At 41.1% G+C, this 16,273-nt stretch overlaps 1 protein-coding gene across 15 annotated transcripts in view; it reads left to right on the forward strand.

Moving 5' to 3' along the window:
• The window catches only part of LOC138736062 (protein CASP-like), a 525,702-nt gene that overhangs the window by 333,374 nt on the left and 176,055 nt on the right, over positions 1–16,273 (forward strand). For 11 of the 15 annotated variants that reach the window (XM_069884929.1, XM_069884921.1, XM_069884920.1 and 8 more), the window contains one exon: positions 14,696–14,761. The exons of the other annotated variants lie outside the window; for them this stretch is intronic. In XM_069884929.1, coding sequence (XP_069741030.1) covers positions 14,696–14,761 — 66 coding nt within the window. The remainder of the gene's footprint in view (positions 1–14,695; positions 14,762–16,273) is intronic. 15 annotated transcript variants of the gene reach the window in all.

Here is a 16,273-nt window from a genome sequence, read left to right on the forward strand (position 1 = left end):
AGTTAATCAAGAAAATCTGCAGACGTTGTGATTATAGTTTATTATACAAAAGTGCTGGAGAAACTCAGCAGATTGTGCAGCGTTCTTTATGTAGCAAGGGTGCATAACCAATGTTTCAAGTGTGAGCCCTTCGCCAACTTATGAACAAAAAGCAGACAGGCATCCAGGTTTGCTCTCACCAATATCCTCTATGGCTATTACATAGTATCCTAACTCTTGTACACATTGGCCCATTCCTCACCTTGTCTCGCTGTCTCGCCACTTTCAGGGATCTACGTACCTCAAACCCTTGGTATCTCTGTTCTACAATATCCCCAAGGCCCTCTCCTTTACTGTCTTAAGTCCTGCCTTGGGTGAACTTCCCAAAATACATCACTTTGCTCTAGTGTGAGTTCCTTGGCCCATTTTCCCAGTTAATGTTAATCTTGTGGCAATTTTAGATAATCTTTACTGTCATCTGACCCACCAATTTTGATGTCATCCACAACCTACCAATTATGTTAACTACATTCTTATCTAAATTGTTAAGATAGGCGACAGACAACAGTGGACTAGTACTGATTCCTGTGATACACCACTGATCACTGGCTTCCAATGTGAAAAACAACCTCTGTCTCCTTACACCAATCCAAGGTGTATCCTGTTGGCTAGCTCACCCTGGCTCCCATGTGATCTAACCTTCCAGACCTTATCAAAAGCCTTGCTAAAGTCCATATTAGCAAAGTCTACTGCCCTGCCCACGTTGATCATCTTCAAAAACATTCATGAATTTAATTGAGATATGATTTCCCATGTATAAAGTTTGCATAATACATGATACATTCCCTTGTAGTCTTATCCTGATTTTGTTTTATGGCTCAGAGTCGGACAGTTCCTGAGCTTAAAAATTTCCCTCATCTCCCTCTTTAGTGGCTGATTACTTATCCTGGAGTGAGCGCTCATTAACTCTAGAATCCCCAGCAGTGCAGGAATTCTGTCAGAATCTAACATGTGAGCATTCTCAGTGCCTTAATTCTTCCTCACTAGAGACCTTAAGACCACTGTTTGTTGCACATACTATCCCTCCAGGTCTGTTCACCCTTGCCGGACTGAGTTATCTTTAATCATACCAAATTATGTGTCCAAAACCTTGCATAGTTTTAGCTTGTATGCCTTCTGCATTTCTTGTACTAGGATGCCCAGATGTCAGAACACTAATATTTAATTAGCCCATGCCATTTAAATAATTAGCTTTTTAAATTCTGCTTGCTAAAGTGGGTAGCACTGTTCCTCATTACACTTCAGTGTACATTTAAGTTTATGGTCTGCATTGTGGTCTACAGTGTCTATAGTCCCTTTCCCAATTCTTTTCATCCACTCATAACTAATTGGAAGACTCTGTTATGTTATATTCTGCCCTTTCTTAACTGCTGCTCATAAAGATGGTCAGAAACTGAGGACCAGCGCAGAACCCCAAAGTATTTCATTTTTATACACGGGCAAATAGAAAAGCAATCTCTATCCATGGTAATCTACACCCTCACCCCATAAATCTATGCAAGAACATTTTACATACAACCTTATCAAAACCCTTTTTCTAATCCAATTACACTACATGTAAAACTCCCTAATGATTACATCCTCATAGAACTTGTTTTACATTATATCCCTTTCATAAAACTACATTGACACCACCTAATCATTTTACATTTATAAATGCTCTGCAATCACTTCATTTGTAATGGTTTCCAGCACTTTCCTGACCTAACTTCCATAGAATCAAATTCACTCACAAGTTAACATCAGCTGTGTTTCAGGGTACAATACCGTGAGAAAATAATCTTCACTGCAAGTTGATTTAGTCCACTACAGATAGAAATAGCATCTTACTTAAAAATTGAAGTATCTCAAAATGGGCAAATGCTTCATTATTTTAACAAAGAGCTTCCTCATGTTATTCGAATTGGATCTTCGAAAGGATACAGATTAGCTACAAAATGCCAAGTAAACTTGACTTTAAATTTTGCAAAGATGTTATCCCCGTCATGCAATAGCTTAAAGCATTGAAAGCTAAATTTAATCCATCAGCATCATAATTTAAATATACTTCCAGAATTCCTGTTTTGAGGATGCTGGGAGAAATCGTGGTAACCTGCGCACTTACAATTATTCATATCTTGCAACATTAAGTAAACTGTGATGCTTTCTTTGCAGACTCTTAACAAAAGTAAAGTGATGATGGAATTTTTAAGTAATGATGGCAAATGCTGAAAAAAAAACAAAAGGCCTAATCTGTAGGGAGTAATGTTTCAAATGTTTCCATCAAGAATGAAATGAGTGCTTTGCGATGTCATAAATACTTCCAGCATTTTCCATCTTTGTAGATCCTTTGCAAATATTCCAAAATGGTTACCTGGTGGGTTCTACACCATCTCCTTAATTAGGATTTAGGAACTGAACTGCAAAATCTTTACTCTTGTGAAAGGAGAATAAATAGTGGTCAAAGCTTCAGCATGTAGTTTGCTTTAGGGCTAATTTAATTGGGAATCTACTGATCTCATTGGCACAGAGTGTAGCCAGATTCAAAGTACGTTCTGATATAGTTTCATGGTTAGGTGACAGCTTTGATATTAACATGGTCGCATGATGGTGTAAATTTTATTGAAAACAGTTGCACTTAACAAGTTTCATAGCTCAGATGTTTTATCCAGTGAGCCCTGAACCATAAAATTCCCAGATTTAATACTTGGTGTGGTGTGTGAACTGGTCTTAAATAGTGCAGTGAAGACCATGAGACATAGGGACAGAATCGGGCATTGTGTCCACCACACCATTCCATCACAGCTGATTTACTATACTTTTTAACCTCATTCTCCTGTCTTCTCCTTGAAACCCTTGATTCCCCTTCTAATCAAGAACCTATTTACCACAGTCTTAAACATAACCAATGATTTGAAATCTAGAGCCATCCACGGCAACATATTTCACAGATTCAGCACCCTCTGGGTAAAGAAATTCCTCCTTTCAGTCTTTTCATTATTCAATTCGTTTCAACGATCTCCCTTCATCCTTCTGAACTCCAGTAAGTACAATCCCACAGCCATCAAACCCTCCTCAGATGTTAACCCATTCATTCCAGGGATCAATCTCCTGAAACTCCTCTGGACCCTCTCTAATGCCAACACAACCATCCTTAGATAAGGAGCACAAAAGCTCATAGCCTCTCACCAGCACTCTGTACCGTAGCATCAGACATCTGATGAATGAATTTAGGAAGCAGAATGCAAGATGCAGTCAAGCTATCCAGTCACAATGCCACTAGCCAGGGGTAAAAATAACTAGGTAGAATAAATTTAAAGCACTCTCCTGAACAGCCTCAGTGCAGTACCTTCTCCGTGCCGAGTAATTCCTCCAATGGAAGCCCAATGACTTTCTTTAATACTTCTGCTTCCCTTCAGAATTCCAAGCTCTTTCATTGTCAGCTCAGATTCTTAGTCTTCTCTTGATAACACTCTTTCCAAAGTGGATATCTGTCACCATGAAACCTAGGAGCAGAATTGCAAGGCTGATGCACTTTTACTCTCAACTTGCATGCTCCTGCCTTCTCCCCATCCCGATGACAAACCCTTTAAAATTAGCTTCTTCCTCCAATGTTCAGGCAGATGCTCCAATTGGGAACATTAACTGATGAAGTAACAAAGCAAAGTCCGTCCGCACAGATAAAAAGAAAATGGTGTGGATTTTGTAAATGTGGAATCAAATAGGGAACAGACGTGCTAAATATTGGATAGAATTCATTGAATGATTGGAGAGAAGATGTGTTTTGATTAAGGAAGATCAGAGAAATTTTGCCTTCCCATTTTATGGACAGAAATGTGTGGATTGTAACAACTGTTCGTTGCAGCTGAGTTGTCCATATGCTGGCCTGTGAGTCAGGAGATGATCCTTTCAAATTTTGTTTCTGAGCCTTGAGCACAGAACTCTGCACTCCCAATAGCATCTCTCTTCAAATGAAGCAATAAACTGAGGCCGAACTTGTCAGTCAGTTCCATGGCATTACTTTGTGAGAGAATGGGCTGGAGATGTGAATGGAAGGGAAATGACCAATTTCCAGGGTTCTGGGCACCTCCAATCTCTTTGTCAATATAATTAGAAAACAGGATTGGGTTAAGTGATGTTGGGATCTTGCCATGCACAAATTGACTCCATAATTTCCAACCGTTACTGGAGCCAATGAATGAATCTTGGCATTTCATGCTTTGCAGTATCCTAAAGGGGAGCCTGTAAGTGGAAAAGCAATACCTGTGGCACTGCAGCTCATCAGACATATATTCCGCTCAGAAAGATTGTGTTCCTCTGAATGTAGATGCAAATTTATTTATAATTGATCAGATTGAGTATTTTCCTGTTGTCATCATTTTGTTAAGGCTGAAACTTGTGCTGTAAATTAATTGATGGAAGGAACTACAGTAATGGATGGGTGTTGTAACCTCCAGTAAACTAAAGTGCATTGGACTTGAGTAAAAACATACTGAAATGCTGATGCCCTGAGCCCTTCTTCAAGGAATAAGCAAAATATAATTAGAATGATCAAAAACAGGAAATCTCAGAATACAGACAGTGCTGGCTGGGGGAGGAGTCCAGATCAACAAAAGGTATTAATTGGATATGATAAGGGGAGAGGTGAGGATTGATTATGACTGAGTTAAAGGAGACAGGGAAAAGGGAGCGATGAAGTCGGGAGGGTTTAATGAAAACCAGAGAAGTCGATATTAATGCCTTCTGGTTGGAGGGTGCCCAGTTGGAAGATGTGGTGTTGTTCCTCTAATTTGCGGGTGGTCTCAGTCTGCCAGTGCATGAGACCAGGGACAGACATGTCAGTAAGGAAATGGAATGGGGAATTGAAATGGGTGGTCACTGGGAGATCCATGCTATTGCAGAGCTCAACCAAGCTATCTCCTAGTCTCTCCAATGTAGATGAGACTGCAACTGGATCACTGAATGCTTTAGGTGACCCCTGAAGATTCACAGATGAAATGTTGCTTCATTCGGGAGGACTATTTGGGGCCCCGAATTGCAGTGAAGGAGGAGGTGTGGGTGCGTAGATACCAAGGATAGATACCAAGAAGATTGATGGGGACTTGAGTATGCTGCAGGGGCAAACATCAGTAGTTACAGAGTATGGGAACCAGGTACCTCAGAAGTTTCTTGCTTTGTCCAGGGTGTCTTGCACCAAGGCATATGAAGTCATAATCTCAGATTGTTTTATAAATATTGGCCCATCGGAATTTAATTGTAAGGTTTCTGCACCTTGAGTTCCATGTAAGCACAATGAAAAGGAGCAGGAGTAAGCTCTGGGCCTACAAGCCTGATAACCACTAACATAGATCATCTCTGCACAGTATAAGCCTTTCAGCCCACAATGTTATCCCGACCTATATAAACATACTCAACAATCTAAACCTTCCCTACCTCACACCTATAACACTATTTTTCTTGCTAACGTTTGTGGCAGAACATTTTCATTCCTTTTTTATTTCATTCATGTGCTCCTCATTGATTCTCTGGTTTCCACAAATTTAATTGACCAGTCTTGATCCAGTCTAGGATCTGCTCTTGGGTCCAGAATTATTATATAGTTCACAAGCCTTTGAGTGAAGTTTCTGCTTATTTTAATGGAGCAGTGACAATGAGAACTTGTTTTATGCAGCATTTTTGTAACTATGTAACAAAAAGCTCTAAGGTGCTTCTGAGGAAAGTTCTGCCTCTCTCCTCCAATTTGGGTCTCCTGATCATATCCATTTGGTTCAAAAACAACTGCTTTCGCTCTGTTACACTTTTCCAAATCACCTTTTACCACTTATTCCACCTTTGAGGCAGGACTTTCCTCAGACTAAGTGGTAAAAGGTGGTTTGAGAAACAGAGCGAAAGGCCACTGGGAGCAGTTGTTGGTGAATCAAATGGATGTGATCAGGAGACCTAAATTAGAGGAGAGAGGAACTTTGAAGGAGATAAACAAGGAATCTGCAGATCCTGGAGAATTCATGTATAATTGCTGGAGGAATTCATGAGGTCATGCAGCATTCAGTGGAAAACAAAAGGCAGTTGATGTTTTAAATTTTTAATTTTTTAATTTAAATTTAGACTTACAGCACAGTAACAGGCCCTTTCAGCCCACAAGCATGTGCCTCCCAGTTACACCCAACTGACCTACAACCCCCGGTATATTTTTCTGAATGGTGGTAGGAAACCGGACCCCCGGGGAAAACCCACACAGACACAGGAAGAACTTAGAAACTCCTTACAGACCGTATGGGATTCGAACCCCGGACCCAATCACTGGCGCTGTAACAGCATTCCACTAACTGCTACACTAACCGGGCCAAACCCTTCATTGGGGGTTACCTAAAATCAGGAGAGTGTCTGAATAAAAAGGTGAAGGGGAAGAAGTTGAGAGGTGATTGGGGCAGAGGATGGAGGTTGATGCACTCTGATAGGAGAAGGGAAGGGTTGAGGAGCTGGAGTAAAAGAGAGAGCGAGACAGGCAGACCAGGGGAAGGGTTTAATGGGAATTGGAGTCGATATTGATGTCATCTGTTTAGAGACTGCTGAGATGGAATACAAGGCGCTGTATTTGAAGGATTGTGGAGAGTTGTAGAGATAAGGTAGCTTGAATCCATGAAAATTTGAAAGCAAGAATGGAATTTAAAAATGAAAATGTTGCCCAGCTGGTTGTCATTGTCATTGCATTAGCAGCGGTCCAATCAAGTCACAGAGCGAGAAAGCTACACCCAGGCCAGTGCGAAGTGTTTAAAACAGGAGCGTTTCATGGGTTTGGGTGAATTAGCTCAGTACAAACCTTTTAGCCCACAATGTTATGCCGATCTATATAAACCTATATACTATTTAAAACAGGTGTTTCATGGGTTTCAGTGCATTAGCAGCGGACCAATCAAACCGTAGAGCAAGAAAGCTACACAGGAGCAGGAGCAAATAAAAGTAAAGCAGGCACTCAGCAGAGCAGCCATGGTGGGAGTGGCTCAGTGTAGGAGTGCAACTTTGAGGCTTTGGTGAGCAGAGTCTGAGGAGAATGTACAGGAGTTGAGGCAAGATAAGGACAGGTTTTTCTAACTTTTTTTCTTTTTCATATACAGTGGGAAACGCAACCAGGACAGGGGCATGCTCCTCTTGCAGAATGTGGATCGTCAGGGAAACCTACAGTATCCCTGATGACTTCATCTGTGAAAGTACATTCAACAGCAGCTCCTTACACACTGAGTTAGGGAATTGGAGCTGGTATTGGATGAATTCCAGATCATTTAGGAGGCTAAGGGAGTGAATTACAGGATGCTATCACACCTAGGAGGCAGGAGGAAGGTAGCTGGGTGACAGTTAGAAGAGGGAAAGAGAATAGGTGGTCAGTGCCAGGCACCCCTTTGGCCGTGCCCCTCAATAACAGTTATACCATTTTGGATACTGCTAGGGAGAGGGGGTTACTTACCAGGGATAACCCAAGGCAGTCAGGTCTCTGGCACGGTCTGGCCTTATGGCGAAGAAAGGAAGGGAAGAGGCAAACTGTAGTGATAAAGGGATTCCATAGTTAAGGAAACAGACAAGAAGTTTTGTGGAAGAGGTTGAGAATCCTGGGTGCTATATTACCTCTCTGGTGCCCATGGTCCAAGATCTCTCAGATCGCATTCTCAGGATGGAGAGTGAGCAGTCTGATTTTGTGGTCCATGTAGGATCCAATGATGTGGGAAGGAAGGGTGAGGAGTTCCTGCAAGGAGAGTTCAGGGAGTGAGTGCTGGGTTGAAGGACAGGACCTCCAGGGTTGTGATCTCAGGATTGCTGCCCATGCCACGTGCTAGTGAGGTTAGAAATAGGAGGATAATTCAGCTTGACTCGTGGCTGAAGAGATGGTGCAGGAGGGAGGGCTTCAGGGTTCTGGATCACTGGGCTCTTCCAGGGAAGGTGGACCTGTTCCGTCAGGGCAGTTTGCATCTGAACTGGAGGGTGACTAAAACCCTTGTGGAAAGGTTTGCTAGTGCTGCTCCTGGGGGGGGGGGTTAAACTAGATTTGCAGGAGGATGGGAACTAGAGTGCCAGAGCAGATAGGGGAGTGGAGGAAGAAAAAGATGATGTGAAGACTGCTTGTAAAGTCTGAAATAAAGTCTCAGGTGCTTTTATTTCAATACAAGGAGTATTGTAGGAAAGGCAGATGAGCTTAGGGCATGAATTGGCTCATAGAATTATGAAATTGTGTCCATTAGTGAAACTTGATTGCAATAGGGGCAGGACTGACAGCTCAATGTTCCAGTATTCCTATACTGTAAAAAGGCTGGTTGGCTTGGAGTTTAATAAATGTGTTCAGGAAAGCTTTCAGAGTCAATATATAGAGGTACCAACTAGAGAGAGGGCAATACTAGATCTCCTAATATGGAAGGGGACAGGACAGGTGACAGAAGTATGTGTAGGGGAACATTTTAGGTCAATGATCATAATGCCATTAGTTTAAATTAGGGATATGGATAGGTCTGGTCCTCAAGTTGAGATTCTAAACTGGAAAAAGGCCACTTTTGAGAAAATGAAGAATAATCTAGAAAGATTGGATTGGAATGCTGTTTTCGGGCAAGGATGTGTTTGGAAGTGGAAGGCCTACAAAGGCGAAATTTTTGAGAGTACAGAGTTTGTATATTCCTGTCAGGAAAAAAGGCAAAGTTAACAGGCATAGGGAACCTTGGTTTTCGAAGGATATTAGAGATCAGGTTAAGAAGAAGAGAGGGGTGTATAACAGGGAAAGACAACACGGAGCATATGAGATACTTGAGGAGTTTTTTAAAAAAGCAAGAAAATAACTAAATCAAAAAGGCTAAAAAAAAGACATGATTTTGCTTTGTTAGACAATGTAAAGGAAAATCTTAAGGGTTTCTACAGATATGTTAAGAGCAAAAGGATAGTAAGGTACTAAATTGGTCCCCTTGAAAATCAGAGTGGTTAACTAAGTATAGAGCCAGAATTGATGGGGGAGATCTTAAATGGGTTTTTTTACATCAGTAAACTAGCAATGAGACTAGGGGGGGTGAGATCATGTAACCTTTACAGATTGAAGAGGAGGAGGTGATTACTGTCTTAAAACAAATAAGAGTGGATAAATCCCCTAGGCCTGACAAGATATTTCTCAGACCTTGAGGGAAAATCATATAGAAATTAGACTAGTCCTGGCAGAAATATTTAAGATGTCCTTAGCCACAAGTGAGTTGCTGGAGGATTCATGGGCAACTCACGTTGATCCGTTGTTGAAAAAAGTAACACAGGAACTTATGGGCTGGTGAGCTTGCCGTCAGAAGCTGGTAAATTATTGGAATGTGTCCCAAGATATCAGATATAGAATTATTTGGGAAGCCATGGACTGATTAGGGATAGTCAACATGGATTTGTATGTTGTAGGTCATGATTAACTAATCTTACAGTGTTTTTTGAGGAGGTTAGCAGGAAAGTTGATGAAGGGAAGGTTGTGGATATTGTCTACATGGACTTTAATGAGGCCTTTGACAAGGTCTCACATAGGAGGTGAGTCAGGAAGTTTCAAATGCTCAGTATCCATGTGGAGATTGTAAACTTCATTAAGTTTTGTTTAAATGGGAGAAATCGAAGAGTGGTGGTAACAGACAGGACGCCTATGACTAGTGGTATGCCTCAGGGGTTAGTGCTTGCACCATTGTGGTTTGTCCTTGATATCAATGATATGAATGATAATATGGTCAATTGGACCAAGAAGTTTGCAGATGACACAAAGATTGGAGGCATTGTGGATAGTGAGGAAGACATTTAAAGCTTGTAGAGGGATCTGGGCCAGCTAGAAAAATGGGCTGAAAAACGGCAGATGGAATTTAATGCAAGAGTAAGGTATAGGATTTTGGAAGGACAAACCAAGGTAAGACATTAATGGTAGGGAACTGAGAAGTGTGGTAGAATAGAGGGATCTGGGAATACAGATAAATAATTCCTTGAAACTAGCATCACAAGTAGATGGGGTTGTAAAGGGAGCTTTAGGCATATTAGCTTTCCTGAATCAAAGTACTGAGAATAAGAGTTGGGATGTTACGGTAAAGTTGTATAAGACATTGGTGAGGCCAAATTTGGAGTATTATGTCCGGTTTTGGTCACGTAAGTACAGGAAAGATATAAACAAGATAGAAAGAATGGAGAGAAGATTTACTTGGATGTTGCCAGGACTTCAGGAATTGAGTTACAGAGAAAGATTAACCAGTTTAGGACTTTATTCCCTAGAGTGTAGAAGAATGAGGAGAGAATTGATAAAAGTATACAAAATTGAGGGGCATTGATAGAGTAAATGCAAGTAGGCTTTTCCCACTGAGGGTAGGTGAGATATAAACCAGGGGATATGGGTTAAGGGTGAAAGGGGAAAAGTTTAGGGAGAACAGGGCGGGGTGGTGTGGAACGAGCTGCCAGCCTAAGTGGTAAATGCGTGTTCAATTTTCACAAAGGAAAATGTGGACTGGCACATAGATGTTGGGTATGGAGGGCTATGCAAGTTAGTGGGACTAGGAAGAATAATGGTTCAGCACAGAATAGAATGACCGAAGGGCCAATTTTCTTGACAGTAATGTTCTATGGATCCATGTATAGTGCCCTCCATCATGTTTGGGAGAAAGATATTTTTTATCCTTTACTTGCCTCTTTGCTCCAGTTTTAAATTTGTAATTAAACTGTATTCACATGTGATTAAATTGCACATTCCAGATTTTATTAAAGATATTTGTGTACATTTTGGTTTGACCATGTAGAAATTACAACACTTTTTTTGAGTAATCCCCTAATTTCAGGGCACTATAATATTTGGGACATAACAATATTTAGTACTTTGTTTTATGTCCCTTGAATAAAATGACTGCTTCAAGTCTGTGATTCATAGACATCAACAGGTAATGAGTATCTTCTATGGTGATGCTCTGCCAGGCCTCTACTATAGGCATTTTCAGCTCCTGCTTGTCTCCTTATGTTTTCTCATAATTTCTCTTCAGCATATGGAAGACATGCTCAATTGGATTTAGATCGGGTGACTGACTTGGTCATTCAAGAATTTTCCAGTTTTTAACTTTGATAAACTCCTTTGTTGCTTCAGGTGTATGTTTGGGATCATTGTCTTGCTGTTAAGTGAAGTGCCAACCAATGAATTTGGAAGCATTTGCTTGAACTTGAGCAGATAAGGTGTTTCTGTGCACCTCAAAATTCATTTTGCTACTGTCATCAGCAGTTACATCATCGAAGAAGATAAGTGCACCAGTACCTGTGGCCGTCAGACATATCCCAGCCATAACACCCCCATCACCAGGTTTCACAGATGAGCTGGTATGCTTTGGATCTTGGGAAGTGCCTATATTCCCCCACACTTTGTTCTTGCCATCAGTCTGATTCAGGTTCATCTTGGTCTCAACTGTCCACAAAACCTTTTTCCAGAGTTCTACAGTCTCTTTTAAATTCTTCTTGGCAAACTGTAACCTGGCCATCCTGTTTCAGTGGCTAGCTAGTGGTTTGCATCTTGTAATGTCGCCTCTGTATTTCTGTTCATGAAGTTGTCTGTAGACATCTACCTCCTGAGAAGTGCTTCTGATCTGTCGGCGTTTGTGGATTTTTCTTCAATAGAACAACAATTATTTTGTCATCAGCACTGGAGGTCTTCCCTGGACTACCAGTCATTTTACAATGACTGAGCTCACCATTACGCTCTTTCTTCTTCATGATGTTCCAAGCAGATGATTTGATAATCCTAAGGTTTGAGTGATGTCTCTTACTGTTTTGTTCTTATTTTTCATAAAGGCTTCATTGACTTCATTGGCACCACTCTGGTCCTCATTTTGAAAAATGACAAGTGCAGACTCCAAAGATGATCAAAAGATTGGAAGCAAGCCTAGTTCACTTATACCTGCACCAATGAAGCAATTAAATATATCTGAGTACTCACAAACACCTGTGAAGCCAAATGTCCCAAACATTATGGTGCCCTGAAATGGGGAACTACTGTATGTATAAAAAGTGCTGTAATTTCTACATGGTCAATCCAAAATGTTTACAAATAACCTTTAATAAAGTCTGGAATGTGTCCTTTAATCACATGTGAATTGTTAGATTACAACTTTAAAACTGTGGAGAACAGAGGCAAATAAAAGAAAAATAAATGTTTCTTTGACCCAAGCATTATGGAGGGCCCTGCAGGCTTGTTAGCACATGGATGATGGAGAAATGTTAGTGGTGTGAGTTAGGATGTCAGCTGCAGCTTTGTGTCACTTTATAATACAGAGATTTATGCAAAAAATTCATTGGACCAATCTTGATCTGCAGGTAAGTAATGGTAGGGATAGATGTGGACCATGTGCTGGAAGTGGGGATATGGGTCATGGTCTGAGGCTCATATTGGGGCCAAATGTGATTCCCAAAATCATTAGCCTGGTTCAGTTTTGAACATTTACCAGATGGAGGAAAGTTAGGGAATGGAGTTGTGGTGGAAACAAAAACCATAAGGCCAGTAGCCCCAATATTTAGTTTGAGATATTTCCAGCTTGTCCACTGCAGGAGAGTCAAGCTTTGAGGTGATTTGGTGGTAGGGTCAGATGGGAGGTGGTTCTGGAAAGCAGGATGCTACTGATGCAAGCATGAAAACTAATTCTGATTTTTTAGAGGAAGTAGATTCAGGGACAGTGAGAAGCCAGAGATGATGGTTCTTGTGGAGGGAGGAAAGGACAGAAAGCAATTGAGGCTTTACCAATGGAGGAACAATGAAGGAGCTAACCAAATCATAGACCACTGTCTGGAGGAGCAGAATGAGATGGGAAGGACTCTTACATCAGGTGTTACCAGAAGAGAATGGAAATTTGATTGAAGAAATTCAACCATAAAGTTTTAGAAATGAATGTACATCACATTGCAGCATGGGAGGGAAAAGTAAGGTTGGAGATAGAGCTGTTGTTTTGAGAGAGGGGGTACCAAGGGCATTCCAGAAAAAGAAGTAGACTTTATTGAAGGGAGAATTGTTCACTCAGTTGGTGGAGGGAGGGTAAAGATGTAGGAAGAACATTGGTTCAGAGTTCAGCATGGAACAAAATGAGCTCAGGCAAGAGAGGGAAGGCATAGTGTGAGGAAACCCCCATCCTTCATCTGCTGTCCAGCATTTTCAGCTCCTATGTCAATAGAAGCATATACCTCTGTAAATGAAAATGTGTACCTGTTTCAGTAGAAACAGAAGCTAGAGAACTGAAACAATGCACAATCATGCTGGAGTAACTCAACAAGTCACACAATACCAAAGGAAAGCAATAGGCAGCCCGAGCCCTTCATCAGGAATACCCAAGGTCAGCATGCTAGGAGAAGAACATTGGCAGGAGGCAGGAGGGGAAGGACCCACACTTATTCCCTCACACTTCTTCCAAGTGAAGCAACACTTCACTTGTGAATCTGCAGGGGTAATATACATTATCCAGTACTCTTGATGCAGCCTCTTCTACATCAAGAAGACCGGATGCAGATTGGGAGATTGTTTCATTGAGTATCTATGCTCTGCTGCAACAGTAAGAATCTCCCAGGGGCCAACCATTTCAATTCCACACACCATTCCTACAATGACATGTCTGTCCATAGCCTCATGCATTGCCAAACTAAAGCTACCCACAAATTGGAGGAACAACCCCTAATGTTCCATTTCGGTACTCTCAAACCAGATGGCATCAATATTGTCCTCCAATTTCTGGTAACCTTTCTCTTGTTTTTCTCTCTCCCCTTTACTTTCCCTCATTGCTTTGACTCCATCCTCTGCCCAACACCCACTCTCTTCCCTTCTATTCTGTCAGAGAGCATCTTTATCAGCCCTCTCCTTATCACTATTTAGATCCTTTTCTTTCTCTCCTCTACCACTGGCATTCGCCTATTACCTGTAAACCTGTGATCTTCCCCAGTCCCCTCTCCCCACCTTATTTAGATGTTTGCTGGTCTTTGTCATTCCTGATGAAGGGCTAAGACTTGAAATTTTGACTTCCTATGTCTTTCTATAGATGTTGCCTGACCTGCTGAGTTCCGCCAACCTTTTTTTTGTTTAGTTTTGGTGAGATCACTTGCCATTTTTCTAAAGTTTGGAATTTATCACACCATTCCTCTCATTCTCCCCTTCTCTCTGTGGGAATCTCATCTTAATCCAGCAACTAAGTGAATCCTCCCTTGTTTTCATGAGTATCCCATTATAGTCCACATAATTGCAGAGAGAACGCCTATTCTGCCATCAGGGCAGCTTATAGGCATGCTACCGACCATTCCTCTAATACAATCCCCTTCATTATACGCTATGTCTGCCAACTTCTTGTCCACTCATTAATGGTTTAAAAAATGAATACGATAAAGAATAATGAAGTTATTGGAGAATGAGAAAGTTGCTGACATACCGATTACTGAAGCTCACAGTATTTTTAAATGATTTTTGTGCCATTTTATGAATCTGTGCACCATTAGGGAAATCACTGGCACACAGCCCAACTGTTACTTCCCACCTTCATCCTCACCAATCCCACTGCCAAACAAACTTCATTCAAATATTCCTTAGGAAGATTTAATGTGTAAGCTCCAGTTTACAGCATGCTAGGACAATGTAAAAAGACAAGAAACAAACACTCCCCCTTGTTTTATATTATCAAAACTTATTTTTTAACAGAGGTTCCAGGCCAGAACATACAAAGAATGTTGCAGGAAGTAAAGAAACGAAGATATGGTTCAGAAGGTAGGTCCTGGGATGTTCTGTTGATTACAGCCAGTAGGACTCAGTAAGCAGTAATTATACCAAGCACACGTTACATAGCTGATACTGGCCTGGAATCTGCTGCAAAACAAATAATGTGAGTATAAAAACAAGGTAATTATACCTTAAAGCTGCAATGAGCAAGAATTTAAATCGTAATTTATTTTTGAGTACATAGAATCTTCCCAACCATTTGTTAATGTAATGAAGTTCAAATTATTAACTATTTGTTAAGGAAGAATAACAGGGACCATAGAACTGAGCAAAACAGCACAGTCAGGCCCTTCAGCCCATGATGTTGTGTCAACCTATGTAAACCAGTCTAATCCTTCCATATCACATACCCTCTATTTTTCTTATGCCTATCTAAGAAAATTTTAAATGTCCCTATTGTACCAGCCTCTTCCACCACACCCCCACTCCTGGCAATGCATTCCAGGCACACATTACTTACAGTGTTAAAAAAACTGACATATCCCCCTAAGCTTGTTATTTTAGAAATGTAAGTGACTCAGATTGTATGTTATTGGAGTCACAAAGGCCCATCGGGTTCAGGTTAATGTGATTGATGAGCCTTTGTATACCTAACAAGTGTTGAGGCAAACCACTGTGAAAGATGTAGTTTTTACCCTGCTCCAGACAGAGACCAAAGCTGTGTTCTGTTTTCCAGAAGTGGCCTCTCCAGAGCTCTGTGCATCCTGCCTTATTCTGTACTTCGCTCCTTAAAGTAAAGGCTAATATTCAATTTGGATTCCTAATTACACATATGCTCACTTTTTGTTTTTTTTCCCCATGAGGATATCCAGATCTCTCTGAACAGCAACTCATAATCTCATATTATCTGCTCATATGCTCTTGCTCACTTTATGTCCTTCTGACATCTTGTCTCCCACCTATCTCTGTACCACCAGAACAGATTGCCATTTGGATGTTGTAACACACCATTCTCGTGTTATATCTTGGTTTCGATTGAATTTCCATCAAACAGCACTTTTTTGGAGTATTTCCTGGAAAATGTATGCACTTTGTTCTCTGGACATTGTTGCACAAGATAAAAGTGCGCCTCAGACTGAAGATTCCTTTTCTGGCAAGCCCTCGTCTCCAACCTTGTGGTTTGAATTTCCCTTTGGCTTCACCGCAAACGAATCTCACCATTGATCCCAGTGCTCCATCCCAACAATTTGTCCTGCTCACCAAATCTGAGTCTGACACTGCATTGCCATGTCCACTGTCAAGATTGCTTTTTTTGTGTCAGGATCACTCTGCATCCTTGAATCTCCTGTTGAGCTGAACTGTGGAGATGTCCAAGGAAGGGTAGTCATGCGGCTATGGTGCTTGGGTTAACAGTGAACTGCTGGAGAGATTGAACATCGATGGAGAGAGATGGTCAGTCAGCATTTCATGGCGGGATCCTTTATCGAGCCTAAAATAGGCTTTACTTTAAATCAAAGGGGAAAGAAAAAATAGAGGGAAGAAGGTGGGGAAGGGCTAAGA

The sequence above is a fragment of the Narcine bancroftii genome, chromosome 6 (genome assembly GCF_036971445.1).
Source record: "Narcine bancroftii isolate sNarBan1 chromosome 6, sNarBan1.hap1, whole genome shotgun sequence".
Taxonomy (NCBI): Eukaryota; Metazoa; Chordata; class Chondrichthyes; order Torpediniformes; family Narcinidae; genus Narcine; species Narcine bancroftii.